The following is a 15,063-nucleotide window of genomic DNA, read 5'->3' on the forward strand; positions in this document are numbered from 1 at the left end:
CTGTGTGACATTTGGCACGAGGCCAAACTAAGACTGTTTTTTTAAAGGGTTTGCCTCAGAAAAAAATGAAGCTAACAGAGATGCTATGCTATAATGCTTTGGGGGAAACCCCAATTATGGCACAGAAAAAATATCGATATATATCGAGTATCACCATTCAGCTAGAAAATATCGAGATATGACTTTTGGTCCATATCGGCCAGCCCTAAGATCATGGCATCTTCAATTTTCTCTCGCTTCTCTCCTGGAGGAACGATCTAAACATTCTCACGAAGCTGTTGAGCAGCAAAGCAAACAGGTGAAAACAGATGGGTGCCACCTGTCACAGAATTTCTGAATTGACTATAATCACTGGTATCATCAGCTTTGCGCCTGTGATTACAAACTACTCATATGTCCAGCGAAGACAGACAGGAAAAAGGAGATTAAAACCCACAGAAAAGGTGTGCAGGAACCATAATTTACAGCCTCCAAAAAGTGCAACACCTTAATGGCACATCATCAAGTGATTAGGTTTACGCACAACCCGGTAATCCTGCAACGCCTCGCGTAAACACTCCAACGCTGTACACAACAGCTACAGTCTATATATAAAACCCCATGTGGTATTTAAGATAATCAACAGTTTAAATGGAGATGAGAGATGTTGAAGCTCTTTTGGCTCGAAGCTGAATTTATTCAAAGATCAGCAGCAAGAAACTGAAATTTCAGCATTAAGAGAAGTCTGTAAGCGGGGGGGGTAATACAGGCCTCGGCTAGAGTTACTCATTCATTATTCAAACTGGAAAATATCCCTATACCGCGCTCTCGTAACTGGATCAGATATCCCCGTGAACTTGAAATTTCAGCATCTGCGGTTCCTTCACATCATTTGCTGCATCCGTACAGTTTTCAGCATGTCATCCACGGGACGTTTAATCCTTTTATGGCTGTTTTTCTGAGTTTTTTTTTGCTACTTTGAAACTGAATGCCCCCCCAGCACCGATGCATTCTCATCCCCCAAAGCCGATAAGGCTAACGTGTTAACGGACATGTCTGTTTGTGAGGAACATCTGGCAGAGATCAGTCCAATCCTCTCGTAGATCTGTTTCGCCTCCGCAGGGGAATGTCTTGCTCTACAGAAACTAATTGATCCATAAAGATTAGCTGCTCTGTCTGTCTGTCTGTGCTTTTTGAGGATGTGTACATCTGGAGACGATGCTGTACGAATCAAAGTGAAATCGTTAGCCACTGCTGCTCTTCTCTAATACATCTGATCACTCGATTCATTGATCACAGAAAACATTGATTATATCAGTTTTCAAAGCCAGCTACTGCACTGTGAAGCATTCTTAGAACTGTATCTTCTGCTATGCCACCACCACCAACGCTCCCCAACAGCAGATAAACATCAAAAACACGCGTTCTGAACACAGATAGAGACTCTTTCAAAGGCCTGATCACTCACGTACAGCAGAAAAAGATACTTTCTGGGATTGTTCATATTTAAAAAGAAAAAAAATCTTAAAAAGACATAAAAAAATCAGGCCAAATCTAGATTTATTACAGCAGAACTCATTAAATTAAGGGCATCCTGCCATTTCCCTGATGGGGAGCGTCAGCATTTCTCAACTATTTATTGCATTCTCGCTTTTCCACAGACTTCCTCCAGAGAAAGTCTTTTTTACACTATAGATGGGATGCGTCCTGACACGATGTGCGTTAGTGAGAAGGAGATATCTCTGGATCTGAGCCTGGTATTACACGAGACACCAAGTTCCAACACACAATTCTGTCGATTCTTCATTTCCACGTTTCGAGTTCAAATTGACATTTTTTGGCAAACGAAGTTCTGGTATGGAACTCAAAACTGTTATCTTGTTAGACAAAAAACAAATATATGTACTGTACATAGAGAGAGAGAGAGGCGCTGCCAACATCCTCGGCTCTATTTACAGAGGGGACCTGCCGTGCTATTCTGGAGCGAGCTGCTGGAGAGGGGAAAAGACGGAGGCTGAGCAGGTTCGGCAGGGTGGAGTGAAGGGTAGGATGGGGGTGAGTGGAACAGGGCAGGGTGTAGCCTGCAGATGAGGCACAAAGGCACCCCTTGTCCGGGATCTCAGAGGTCTGGACGCTCGACTGGAAGGCTGGCGAAGCTGGCCGGTGAACGTACAAACGCGGCCGTTCTCTCGCATTCCTCATCAAAACCATGTTTGGGCCTCTATTAGCCGGGCCGAGTCGTGGCTTCCTGCCAGCCGTGGACACAGAGGCGCTCTGAGAAGTGAGAAAAAACGGGTGGAGGACAGCGGAGGTGTAAATTCACCAAAGCAACATCTGGGGAGGGGTGGGGTACACGGAGGGCGCCGGCCCAGTCTGAAACAAGGTTTTTTAAGACCGATTCCTGAAAAGACTTAAAGCAAGAGCACCAACGTTTCAACCCATTTAAAAAACTCAAATACTTGGAGGGAGTTCTGCTGGAAAAGTATAAGATTTTTTATCACACACTAGGAATGGGCGATATTTTACCGTTCACGATATACCGTCCAAAAAATTCATCACAATAAGAATTTGTCATCTCGCGGTAAAAACGATAAATTCCCTTTGATAAAGTTTTTGTGTAAAAATGATTTATGGTTCTGCGTTAAATCCACAACGTACGGGAAGGAAGGAAGGAAGGAAGGAAGGAAGGAAGGAAGGAAGGAAGGAAGGAAGGAAGGAAGGAAGGAAGGAAGGAAGGAAGGAAGGAAGGAAGGAAGGAAGGAAGGAAGGAAGGAAGGAAGGAAGGAAGGAAGGGAGAAAAGAAGGAAGGAGAGCAGGAGGAAAGAGAGCAGGAGGAAAGAAGGAAGGAAGGGAAAAAAGAAGGAAGGAGAGAAGGAAGGGAGAAAAGAGGAAGGGAAGAGGGAAGGAGAGAGCAGGAGGAAAGAAGGTAGGAAGGAAGGAAGGAAATGAGCCTGAAAGAAAGAAAGAAAGAAAGAAAGAAAGAAAGAAAGAAAGAAAGAAAGAAAGAAAGAAAGAAAGAAAGAAAGAAAGAAAGAAAGAAAGAAAGAAAGAAAGAAAGAAAGAAAGAAAGAAAGAAAAAAGGATAAATTCCCGTTGATGACGATTTGTGTAACAAACATGGCGGATCTGAGAGCGAGATAGATTTATAGTTGAAAAGGTGGAGTTGAATTGGTATTTTTTAATCGTTATCGGGATAAATGCCGGAAATTATCGTGATACATTTTTTAGACCATACCGCCCATCCCTATCACACACCCATTCAAAAAAGATATCAGGGCAGCGGGGATGCCTGTTGGAGACTATGTGGGTCTCAAGGAGCTAACCTCTTCCATATTTTCTGGAACTGCCAAGCAATAAGACCTTTTTGGAAGGAGATACAGATGCATGTGGAAAATATATTTAATGTGAACATGCCATTGAATTGTGAAACGTTATTTTTGGGAGACATAATGTTCAAAACATGGAATGTAACAGACAAAAAACTGCTGACTATACTGTTGGCAGCCAGTAAGAAATGAGTTACAAGGAAATGGTTAAAAGTGGAACCTCCCACTATCGACGACTGGATTGGGATCATCTACGAGATCTATGTTATGGAGAAGATCTCTTCCTCCCTCAAGGTTGAGAAATAAAACTTTTATAAGATCTGGTCCAAATGGACTGAGTATGTGAAACTCATCACATCTGATTTAATGTTAACTATTTTTTTATGTGATGTAATGATTGTAAACATGGGTGCGCTCCCTGGTTTTTAATTTTTTTTAATTTATTTTTTATTTTTTTGTTAGTGTTTTTGATTACTGTTCATAAAAAAATGCCTGGAGGACAGTAGGGACAAAATCATTTAAGTTAAAGATTGAATGTAAAAACGTGTAAGATGGAATACTGCTGTTCTAAATAAAAAGAATTTCCAAAAAAAAAAAAAAAAGTAAAATACAAAGTCATGAACCAAGTAGATAGAATCAGAATTTGAATATTATCTTGCATCTATAAGTGACGGAGAGCTAATTACCGTGATACACATTACAAACATCACATCAGCTGTAAGAAATACTTTAACGGCAACCAAGACACGGCTCATTTCTACAAACATTTGTTAGACGGTCAATCAAGCGACCGAACGATCAAACTTTATGTGAAAGGTACTTTCTAAACAGCTGATTGCAGCACAAAATGCTATAAAGACTGAGAACCCATTGGAGGATTAATGGGTCGAGCTGGGAGGAACCATCCCGGCTCACTCTGGCACATTTTCAACAGGGAACATTAAAACCGTTTAGGATCAAATCTCAACACAGATATCACCCGTCGACGCAGTGAAAAGAACTTTTCCATTATCGCTGAACGACATAAGGAAACGCGCTCTGCCAGCCGGGTTATTGGATCTACATTAAAGCTCATTCATGCTGCTGCTGTTGTCCCATTTATTGGATTTATTGACCTGGGCCACCGTCCACCAACCCTTGAGGCGGCTCTGCCTCGGACAAAATTAATGACCGTTGCATTGTTAATGACTGCGGCTCCACACAAGCACACACACACACACACACACACACACACACACAGGCGTGCACGGGGACCCTGCTCTAGCCTTTGGCCTCGTAACACAGAGTAATGCGACACCGCGCCGGCTGAGGTTCAGGGCTGCAGCTTTGACACCCAACCCTCCAGGGCCGTGTTCGGGGGTCAAAAGGGCAAAAAGTCCTGCATTCCTCCGGGTGACACCTGAACCTGGTAACTGTGCCCCCCCCATCACTAAGTCACCGTTACTACTGTAACACAAAGAGAGAGTGCATGTAAATATGCACTCACAAAGGCGACGGCCACCCCCCGACCCCGCTGCCCCCACCCCCACCCCCAAGGCACCCGGTCACTGACAACTCCACACAAAGGCCAGGAATTTATCACCCGGGCTTTTCACGCCGCTGGCACCGCCGCAGGTGCACAATCAGGGGTGTGTAGGCTCCGCTTTCACGTCAGGCCTAAAAAATGATCCTCATCATATTATTTCTTCCCATGAGCCTTTATCAGGCGTCAGATTATCCCTCCCAACACCAAAATATTAATAATCTAAGCCATTGACTAATTAAACTGTTATTAGGAGTGTAGTGTAAAAGAATAAGAGGTTGTGTGCGTTTGGGTATGTGTGTGTGTGTGTGTGTGCAAAAGAGAGAGAGAAATGAGGCTGAGCAAACTCTGATAAGCCTCAGAGGCAGACAATAATCTGCTGTTCCTGATTACCCCTGTAAAACCACTCGTATTCACTTGTATGTTCGTGCACAAGCTTGTCAGCCAAATGTGTGTGCGCCAAATGTAGAAATAGAAAGGACCGGGGCGAGCTGACAAACAAGGGCGAGTGTAAATAAAAGTGTGAATGGCGCGATTGTCCTCCCTTTCTGGGACTTAGCCTTGAGCTGCTTCCTCTCCTCTCGCCTCTAAATTGTCCGGGCCCTTCAGGGGCTGCAGGAGTCCAGCCGTCTCGTCACAAAAGGCTTCGGATCCCCTGCTAGTATATCCAGGCACGCAGTCCGTCTCGCTGGCACAACGTGGCCCCCTGCCAAAAAATGCTCCTCGCGTAGCCTCACACGGCTGCTCCCGCCGGCGTTCCCGCTCTGCTGCAACCCAGGCCGGCGGAGCGGCAGAAAACCGGGATCGGCCCGCGGCCTCACACAGACACGGCCCTGCCACCAAAAAAGAAACACTGCTACGTGATAACAATGACACTCTAAACGCAAGGGTGGACTGGACATGTGCCAACGGCAGATGACCTACTCACTGGGATCAATGAATATCACTGTCTGCAGCAAAAAAAAGGTGCATGGAGATTTTATTGCAGTGAAGAGATAACAGGCGAGCAGGTACCGGGGTGTAAAAAGAAGAACTGCATGCACACTTTCAGTATTGCTGTCGGTGGCTCCAGGATGGAAAACCTGGTTTGTGTGGGAAAGGTCCATAACTCAACAAAATAACTCCGAGTTATCCCGATAGAAGGTCGCGGAAGGACCAAGTCAGATTATTAAGTAAACAACTGCAGAGAAAGCACATCCTTTACAATACGAAAGGCGATAAAAGCACTGCCAGCAAAGTCAGATTATATCAAATGAATATCCTCCATTAAACAAGAAGATAGGAAAACAAAGTGCGTCATTCGGCCTATAGTCCCTCCTAAGTCTTGTGATATTTTCCACTGAGGTTAAGGAGTAGGTTTAGGAGAAAACAGATGTTTTTTTTGTCAGTTCAGTTTTTTGTTGGTTTCTCATCATCAAGTATGAATAGGCGATATTTTACCGTTCACGATATACCGTCAAAAAAATTCCCCACAGTAAGAATTTGTCATCTTGCGGTAAAAACAATAAATTCCCGTTGATGACGTTTTTGTGTAAAGCCGGATTTATGGTTCTGCATTAAATCCACGCACAAGGAAGGAAGGAAGGAAGGAAGGAAGGAAGGAAGGAAGGAAGGAAGGAAGGAAGGAAGGAAAGAAGGAAGGAAGGAAGGAAGGAAGGAAGGAAGGAAGGAAGGAAGGAAGGAAGGAAGGAAGAAAGGAAGGAAGGAAGGAAGGAAGGAAGGAAGGAAGGAAGGAAGGAAGGAAGGAAGGAAGGAAGGAAGGAAGGAAGGAAGGAAGGAAGGAAGGAAGGAAGGAAGGAAGGAAATGAGCCAGAAAGAAATCAGCCTAAAAGAAAGAAAGAAAGAAAGAAAGAAAGAAAGAAAGAAAGAAAGAAAGAAAGAAAGAAAGAAAGAAAGAAAGAAAGAAAGAAAGAAAGAAAGAAAGAAAGAAAGAAAGAAAGAAAGAAAGAAAGAAAGAAATGAGACTGAAAGAAAGAAAAAAAGGATAAATTCCCATTGATACGTGTTTGTGTAACAAACATGGCGGATCTGAGTCATTACAGTTTTGCAGTACAGGTGGACTCATTTAATTGATTTTTATCAATTCAATTTAATTGGTGTAGTTTAGTAGCATTTAGTTTCTTTTAGAGCAGTGATTTTGAGGCTCCAAAGACTGAATGTGGTGATAGATTTATAGTTAAAAAGGTGGAGTTGAATTGGTATTTTTTTTATCGTCATTTTTATCGTTATCAGGATAAATGCCAGAAATTATCGCGATACATCTTTTAGTCCATACCGCCCATCCCTACTAATAAGTTTAGGTTTTGGATTCTTGGCTGTTTGGACGTATGAAGACATCTTGTTGAGACCTTTTCAAGTCGACCTTCGGACCAGTGCTGGAGCCAGTTCAGAGCTGGTGCAGCTTTTCACTTTTCCATGAACTTTACAGAGTCTTTACGAAGCTGCGTTATTGCACGTCTTTCAGTGATAGCTGCTGACGGCTCGGGGACAGAGCTGGACCTCATCCCTGTGGATGCTGTGGTCCTGCTGGAGTCGTCTGGGAGGATCTGCAGCTGTCACTGGAGGGCTTCGTAGCCAAGTGTGAAGCTGCGGGGATGAGAGTAAGCACCTCCGAATCTGAGGCCATGGCTCAGCAAGCATTTTGGTGGAATATGGATGATCGGCGTTAGACAGCTGTGATAGACTCCTATATCATCATTACACTCTCCTAACATCCTTATGTCATGTAACGATATGGAAAGCTTAAGCCTCAGTGTGAATAGATAAAATTCCTAACCGGGAACAGCTTTCTTCAGCTGTTCTGGTGATGAAGTGTCGAACAAACCTGGGGGGGAAAAATAATCAGTGGGAAAGCTGTGTGACCTGAACTTCACATCTAACGCCGAGCTGAGGAATCCGTTCTGGTTTTGACGTCCCGCTCGCACGGCGCTGCTGCTCAGAGTTGTTGACTCCTTCCAGACCCGACCACGCAATCATCAGCCCAGATTAGCTTCCCGGGTTTGAATCCAGAGGCATGAACTCTCTGTAACTTTATCAGCCCAGGAAGGGGGGGGTTTCTGAAACGCCTCCACCAATGTGACCAAAACAACCCCCAGAAATAGCTCAAGAGTCCCCAAACAAGCTTGAAATGGAACAAGAGACCGGGAAACGCGCTGCTGAGCTCAGCTCAGCCCCCACAAAGTCCATCAATCATTATCATCCATACAAATAGAGCATTCAAATGGACACAAAGTCAGTCAATAGGCAGCACACGAGGAGTCTGGAGTGTATCCGGTGAGGGAAAAGAGGCAGCCAGCTGGACAGAGCAAATCTATGGTCACGGAGTCATCTACATCCACACAGTGTCATTAATTCAGCAGGCGCTCTTATTCATGCTCAATCAACGAGAGCCCTGTCAAATGTTTTTGTCCTGGAGATGAAGTGGACTCTGTATGAGCTCGTTTTCAAGCCGAATCAGCGAACAGAGCGCAGGAAGGATGAAACGCGAAGCCGCTGCGGCACTTTTAAGACTCTGCCAAAGTTTGGATTAAGAGTTGTTAACCCGTAATTGGTGGTGGTGTTCTTTCAGAATATGGCGAGGCGGTCCCGTCATGTGGCACCCTAAATAAACATAAAACAGATTCATCCCTCTAATAAACGGTTATTTTAAGCCTCTGACACGACCTATAAGTGTCATTCTGCCAAAGCAGTAGTGCAGACAGGGTCGTTATCGCAATATCAGTATCCCCAAAACAAACAAAACTACTGCAAAAAAGTGCCATTAATTTACACTCTGAATGTCTGTAATAAAACTGACATATCAGATGGATGGATGGATGCTTTCTGCTCCGGATGCTGATTTAGATGTGAATTTAGACGAAGAGAGTGCCGTGAGCGCTGTGAAAAAAGAGGAGCGACAAAAGCGTGGGTAAAGAAGAAGTGGCGGCTAAAAAAAGGACAGGAAAGAATCTTTTATGGGAGCATTAGATGTCCTTCCTGTATCCTTGCACCATTTAATCGATTCTTTGGCAAAATAACAATTGTTGCTTTTGCTGGAACACAAATAACACTTTCTTTAATAATAATCAGTCATCAGTAAATATCAGCTGCAAAGCTGAAAGACTCTTAACTCTGTGTAATGAAGCATTTCTTTATGCTCTATGACAGCATCACATATTTTCCAAATATCATGCAGCTCTCTCTCCACGGGCATTTAAACTTTGTAAGTATATAAAAAGTACTTTTTTTACAGGCATCTCCCTGGAGGTGCCGCAACCATGACGTACTATAAGTCTGTACAAGTCGGCAACTGAATGTCATGGAAACAACCGTCAATACTCACAACAAGAGCAGCCCATGGCCCATACTTGGATATTTATGATGAAATAGGCAACACAGGAAGGGTCGTCTTATGTTATCGTGACATAGGGAATGGAAACAGGGAGAGACAGTTAGTCCTGTTAAAGACTTAGCATCATAAATCAGTCACCAGGTGCTCTGACGGCTTCAGATGTAAAGAACCTGTAAATATGAGCGATGGTAAAACGTGGAATTAGGGCTGGGCGATTTTGGACAAAAATAAAATCCCAATTTTTTTCTCTGAAAACCCGATTTTGGATTTCGATTTTTTTGGTAAAACTACAAAAGACAATGGAATAAATTGTTTCAAATATTTTATCTTTATTTTTAAAGAAAAATAGCAAACAAATTTCCCTATTGGGAATGAAGTGCAATTGAAAGATACTGTAAATCCTCCTTGAGTTTAGTAAAGTGACAACATTTACAATTTTCTTGACCAAACAAAGATGACTAGACGAGCTCTGTCTGTAATGCAGCCAGCTGCAAAAAAGGAAAATCAATTTTCCGATTTTCCTTTTTTTAACATCGTCTTGATTAATAAATCCGATTTAGATTTAAAATCGATTAATCGCACAGCCCTACGTGGAATAGCGGCAAGTAATTACTGAATGTGTCCTTTACACAAATTAATTCTGATGCATTTTCAAACAATCAAAATAGCACACTCATATAAAATCTAAACTAATCCATAACTTGTTTTGCTGTCGGTGAGCAAACAGCTCACAGATCCATGAAAGGAGTTTGTCACTTTATATGACAAATCAGCAAAACGGAGGCAAAAAGTCAACTTTCTGAGGCCGCTCGGACCTTGACTGATCTCATAACGGAGGGGACGTTGTCGACTCTGAGGGGGCGACTGCCACATCGCAGCCGGCTGCTGTCTCTTTCACCGCCATCCGCCATCCCCCAACGCTCCCCCGGCAGCCCGGAGAGGAGGAGGAGTCATTCTGCAGTTAATACAAACGCTGCTAACAGCAGCCAAAACGCTCACAGGAAATTCTGCAAGCAGAGGTGCTTTATAACTTTAAATAAAGGCAGAAAGAGGAAGAAAAAGCAAAAAAAAAAAAAAAAAAAGGAAACCACAGTGCCCACTGGATCCACAACTCCCATCCAGTAATGAGTGTTGATAACATGCAAACCGGGCATGTTGCTCCTTTCTGTAGCACTGAAGTGTGGGATGGCGTCACCGAACCCACAGCAATCAATTGCAGTGTCAACATGCGACAGGGAGGGAGGCAGTTCCGGACCAGGAGGGCGGAGGGAAGAGAGAAAAAAACAAAAACAAATCAAAAAAGAAACACTGCACCTCCCTCCTCTCACTTGAGTAAACTGCAACTTCACAAGACCTGCTACTGACCGCCAATGTCAACCGACTTTTATTACGGCGCATAAACCTCTCACGCATCCACAAATAACAGCCGGTTCGGAGAAAGCTAATCGCTCGTGAAATAGCCGCACACTTTGGAGGACTTTTGGGCTCAGGATAGCTGAGAAAGAAACGTCCTGGATGTCAAACCTGCTGAACAAACCCCTCTAAAGGCCTCCAGTCATACTCAGTCATCTGCTTAGCCAGCAGGAAACACCCGACCACAACCAGCCAAGTCATCCAGACGGCAAAACAGGTCCACAGGCTCTTAAGAAGGTGCACCTTGAAATAGTATGAGTTTAATTAGCTTGATGCGTGATTAGTGCCTGTCCTGGGCCGGTACAGAGACTCTTTTGGGACTGGTTTAATCCTAATCCCACATGGAAAGTCTCTTTCTCGCTCCCTCTCTCTCAGGTCGGGCTCTTTTGTTGAACCACACGTGATGCCACAGAGAGCCAAGAGTTGGAAGCCAGTCAATGAGGATGGAGGAGTGTATCAGCCGCCCATTAAAAAGCGCGTCCTCTTCGTCTAGGAAACATTTGGAGGGTAACATAATGCCATTAGAAGTAAAGATTAAAACTGCAGTCGGAAGGAGTTTAACGGCTCACTAAATGCGTTTTTGAATCGTAAAGACTCAAGGTTTTGCAGGAGGGAAGCTATTTCTTCATTCCCCAGCCTTCATTCCTGCTGTAAATGCACCGCCGTGAACGTACGAGCTCAAGTATTAAGCAAACTATTTGGGACTGGCTTTGTGCTCAAACAACCCCGAAAATGGCTGTGAGAAGTGTTGTAATTATAGACTCAGCCGAAGACGGGCCAAATAGTTCAAAGTACCACGTTGCTACATGAGCGGCAACAAAAACTCGGAAGTTAGGAGTAAAAATAAAAAAATAGAACAAAGTGTGGATCTCCTCTCTCGCTGCTTTATCAGGACCGTCGGGAGAAAAAAGAAAAACAAAGTGGACAAAAAAGGGCAGGATTCATCCAGCAAAAACATAAATAACAAACTTTGGAGCGATTCCTTTAGAAAGATCCCAGTCGTCGGCGTGAGCTGCAGTCGCAAGTTAACAGATATTGTTTCCTCTCAGGAATGCCGGTTCTGAATTCCTCCTGTCTGATGTCTGTCTGAGCTGAACTAATGAGGGACACTGATATGGAGGGATATGATTAGACAGGCGTGACCTCTGTCTGCTCCCATCAAGAAGAACACAAGAATAAAACACTGGAGCTGTTAGTCGGAGTACTTTTGCTTTCCTGCTCGAGGAAGTTGACTGATCCTCTCCTGGATCGTCCCGATTCTCCCATCTTCCCCTGATCCTCCAGATTCTCCCATCCTCTCCCATCCCTTATGTGTATTTCACTTTTTTCCTAAGCTAAAAGTGGCTTGGATAAAGAGTGTACTGATAAACCCACCCCCCCAAGAAAAATGAGTAATATTGGACTTCATCCAAAACGAATAAAGTTGACTCTGCTTTTTGTTTTCAGGAGGAAGTCTTTTGGGGGTTTATCGTCAACTATAACAGTGAATATTTCACATACTTGTGGGTAGAGCTGAACAAGTCTGCTGATTGGGAACATTGTTCCCGAGGTCTGCCAAACGATACAAATCTACAGTGAGGTTCTGCCGGCGACATAATAGAATAATTGCCCCCTGGAGCATCAGTCCAATAAAACAGATGGGCCAGAGTGAAAGACGACGTCGACAAAAAGCAGGAAGAAGCTTCGGTGCTTGCTTTTCCTCGTTCAGACTCACCTGCCGGCCTGCTCACGGACGGCCCTCCCTCCTCCTGAGGTTTGCACGCGAGCATCTGTCTGTGCAGATGTGCCGTCTCTGTGGAATGTGCAGCATTCCCCTGAATCCCATCTCCCGGTCCGCCGCCGAGGCCGAGGCCGTCCTCCAGCCCGGCAGGTCCGTCGGGGGTCCGGCCGCTCTGGGCCGCGTCCCCCGCCCTGCTGGGCCGTCTCTGCAGCTCGGCGCGGGGCGGGACCAGCAGCCAGACGGAGGGCCGGCGGGAAACCTTGGGCTCGTCGTCCTCCGGGATGGGGTTGTACCAAATCTCCCCCTCGTCGTCCGCGTCGTTCTCCTCGGCCGGGTCCACGCTCCGAGGGTGAGGGGTCACCTTCGCCTAAAACAACACAGTGTCAGTGGTTGACATTTCCCCCAGTTTGTTTCTGTTTTGCCCCGCCTGTGTCCCATCTGCCCTGATTGTCTGCTCCTGTGTCTCGTTATCCCCTGTGTATATCTGGTCTTGTCATTCCCTTGCTCCTTGTGGTTCCGTACTGTGCTTTCCTCCATGTGTCCTGCCAAGTTTTTCCTCCAGTTTTTTGATCCCTGTTTCTGTGTTATTGATCCTGCTAAGCAGCGCTTTGGTTTTTGGTCCTTGCCTTTTTGTGGAATAAACCCTTTTTTGTTGAACTCCTGCCTCTCGCTCTCCTGCATCTGGGTCCTCACCACACCGGTCGTGACACACAGGAACTGCTCACTATCAGGTAGGGTTGTTTTTGGCAGCCTGTTTCAATTTCAGTTTTAGTCTAGACTAAAGCTATCATTTTAGTTTTTATTAGTTTTAGTCACGTTCATAATCAAGTTTCAGTCGACTAAAAGTCTGAGCATTTTAGTCAGAATTGTCCACGACTATTTTAGTCTTGTTTAAGCCAAAGATTGTATTTAGCCAAACCCATTTTACAATTCAAAGAAGGTTATCTTATTATTATATTATTGTTGCCTTATTGACTCAAGAATACATTCATTCCAGATACAGAAGACTCTCATTTGAGTTTACAACATATTTATTTTTCCACATTTCTCCCCATCTTTTTCTTTTTCGACGACACATTGGGTTTTCTTTTCCACGTCTATGTAGGAAAGTGTATCCAAAGATGGTCTCTTCTTCTTCTCCCAGCCCCAGAGAAGATCCCCGCGCGGCCGGCCATCTGTCCCTTCCTCTATTTAACTTTGTTTTTAATTGACGTGAACCTAGAGCTCTGCGTTAACGGCATCAGCCTCTAACGCTGCAGCTGCATCTTCTGGATCTGATTCCCCGCTGCAGCGACTGGGATTGAGGACTAACGTCACCCAGCAGAACTAAACCAGAGGAAACTACTGAAAACATGGACATTGAGGATCTTTGTTACAACAGAGTTTTTATTCGTCTACGATATTGCATTATATATTTAATGAATCGTTATCGTCACATGATCTGCATTTTCGTTGTCTCGTCTCGATTTCCTTAGGTGATAAAGGTTTGACGATATTTAGTCATAATTTTCATTGACGAAAGCAACTTTACAGTGCAAGAACTTCCATCCCATTTATTCTGTTTTCATTCTTCAAGTGAGTACGGTAAGTGGTAGGGCTGGGCGATATATTGAGATTTTAATATTTATCGATATATTTTCAAATGCGATATGGTACGAGACAATATCGTTTATATCAATTAAAAAAAAATATATATATATTTTTTTTTATTTTGATATAGATTATTTTGTGACAAATTGACTTGAATGTTTTATTTGAGATTCGCACAAATGTTTTGTTATTTGCACAACTGTCAACCTCAGTGGAAAAGTCTGCCTGTTACCATCTACATTGTATTAATTGCACAGTGTATTTTAATTTAATTGTTATGCAGGAAAGGGATATTTGTTTTATTTTATTTAAGAAGCATTTCTATTCTATATATGCAGGCAGTTTATTTTTATTTCATTTGTTTTATACATTTTGATATTGTGCAGACCTCTGTTAATAAAGGTACCTGTGTGACATTTGGCACGAGGCTTTGTATTAAAACTGACTGTTTTTTTTTAAGGGTTTGCCTCAGAAAAAAATGAAGCTAACAGAGATGCTATGCTATAATGCTTTGGGGGGAAACCCTAATTATGGCACAGAAAAAATATCGATATATATCGAGTATCGCCATTCAGCTAGAAAATATCGAGATATGACTTTTGGTCCATATCGCCCAGCCCTAGTAAGTGGCTGCTTCTTTAATTACACGTGACGATTAAATCAGATCCTCCCAACTGCACCCTTAAACTCTCGCTTGCACGGGAGAAGCTCACCTGAGGCGGCTGCGGGTTGGCTGGCCGTGCCGGAGCGCCCGTCGCGGGCCTCAGGTGGTCTGGGGAGGGACTGGGGGGAGGCGGCTGCTGGGAGCCGAGGACGGCGTCCTCCTCAGCTCCCAGCATCCCGTCCCTGGCGCTCGGGTTCCTCCCCTGGGAGCTCTGCTGCAGCCAGTTGCGCTTCTTGGAGACGGTGATGGTGGTGAGCTGCGGCCTCCATGACGAGGGCTCGTTGTGTGACCTGCCCACCTCCCGGCCGTTAGGGCACGCGGTTTGGACGTTCTCAATGAAGACTGAAGGAACGGCAGAGAGACGGAGAGACTGTGAGGGTTGAGGGCAGGGCGCCAAGGGACAACAGAACTGTTTGATGTGAAAATATAAAACAATTAGCCATCATTGTCATCATCACCATTAAAGTGAGCACTGATGTGCACTGAGCTACAGAAACTGATATTTAATCTCAGGCTCTT

At 44.3% G+C, this 15,063-nt stretch overlaps 1 protein-coding gene across 2 annotated transcripts in view; it reads right to left on the reverse strand.

The window, feature by feature from the left end:
- The window catches only part of syde2 (synapse defective 1, Rho GTPase, homolog 2 (C. elegans)), a 61,401-nt gene that overhangs the window by 34,906 nt on the left and 11,432 nt on the right, over window positions 1–15,063 (reverse strand). For both annotated transcript variants that reach the window (XM_061738669.1, XM_061738668.1), the window contains exons 2-3: window positions 14,594–14,886; window positions 12,285–12,657 (exon numbers count right to left, since the gene is read on the reverse strand). In XM_061738669.1, the coding sequence (XP_061594653.1) occupies window positions 12,285–12,657; window positions 14,594–14,886 (666 nt within the window). The remainder of the gene's footprint in view (window positions 1–12,284; window positions 12,658–14,593; window positions 14,887–15,063) is intronic.

The sequence above is a fragment of the Cololabis saira genome, chromosome 13, assembly GCF_033807715.1.
Source record: "Cololabis saira isolate AMF1-May2022 chromosome 13, fColSai1.1, whole genome shotgun sequence".
Taxonomy (NCBI): Eukaryota; Metazoa; Chordata; class Actinopteri; order Beloniformes; family Belonidae; genus Cololabis; species Cololabis saira.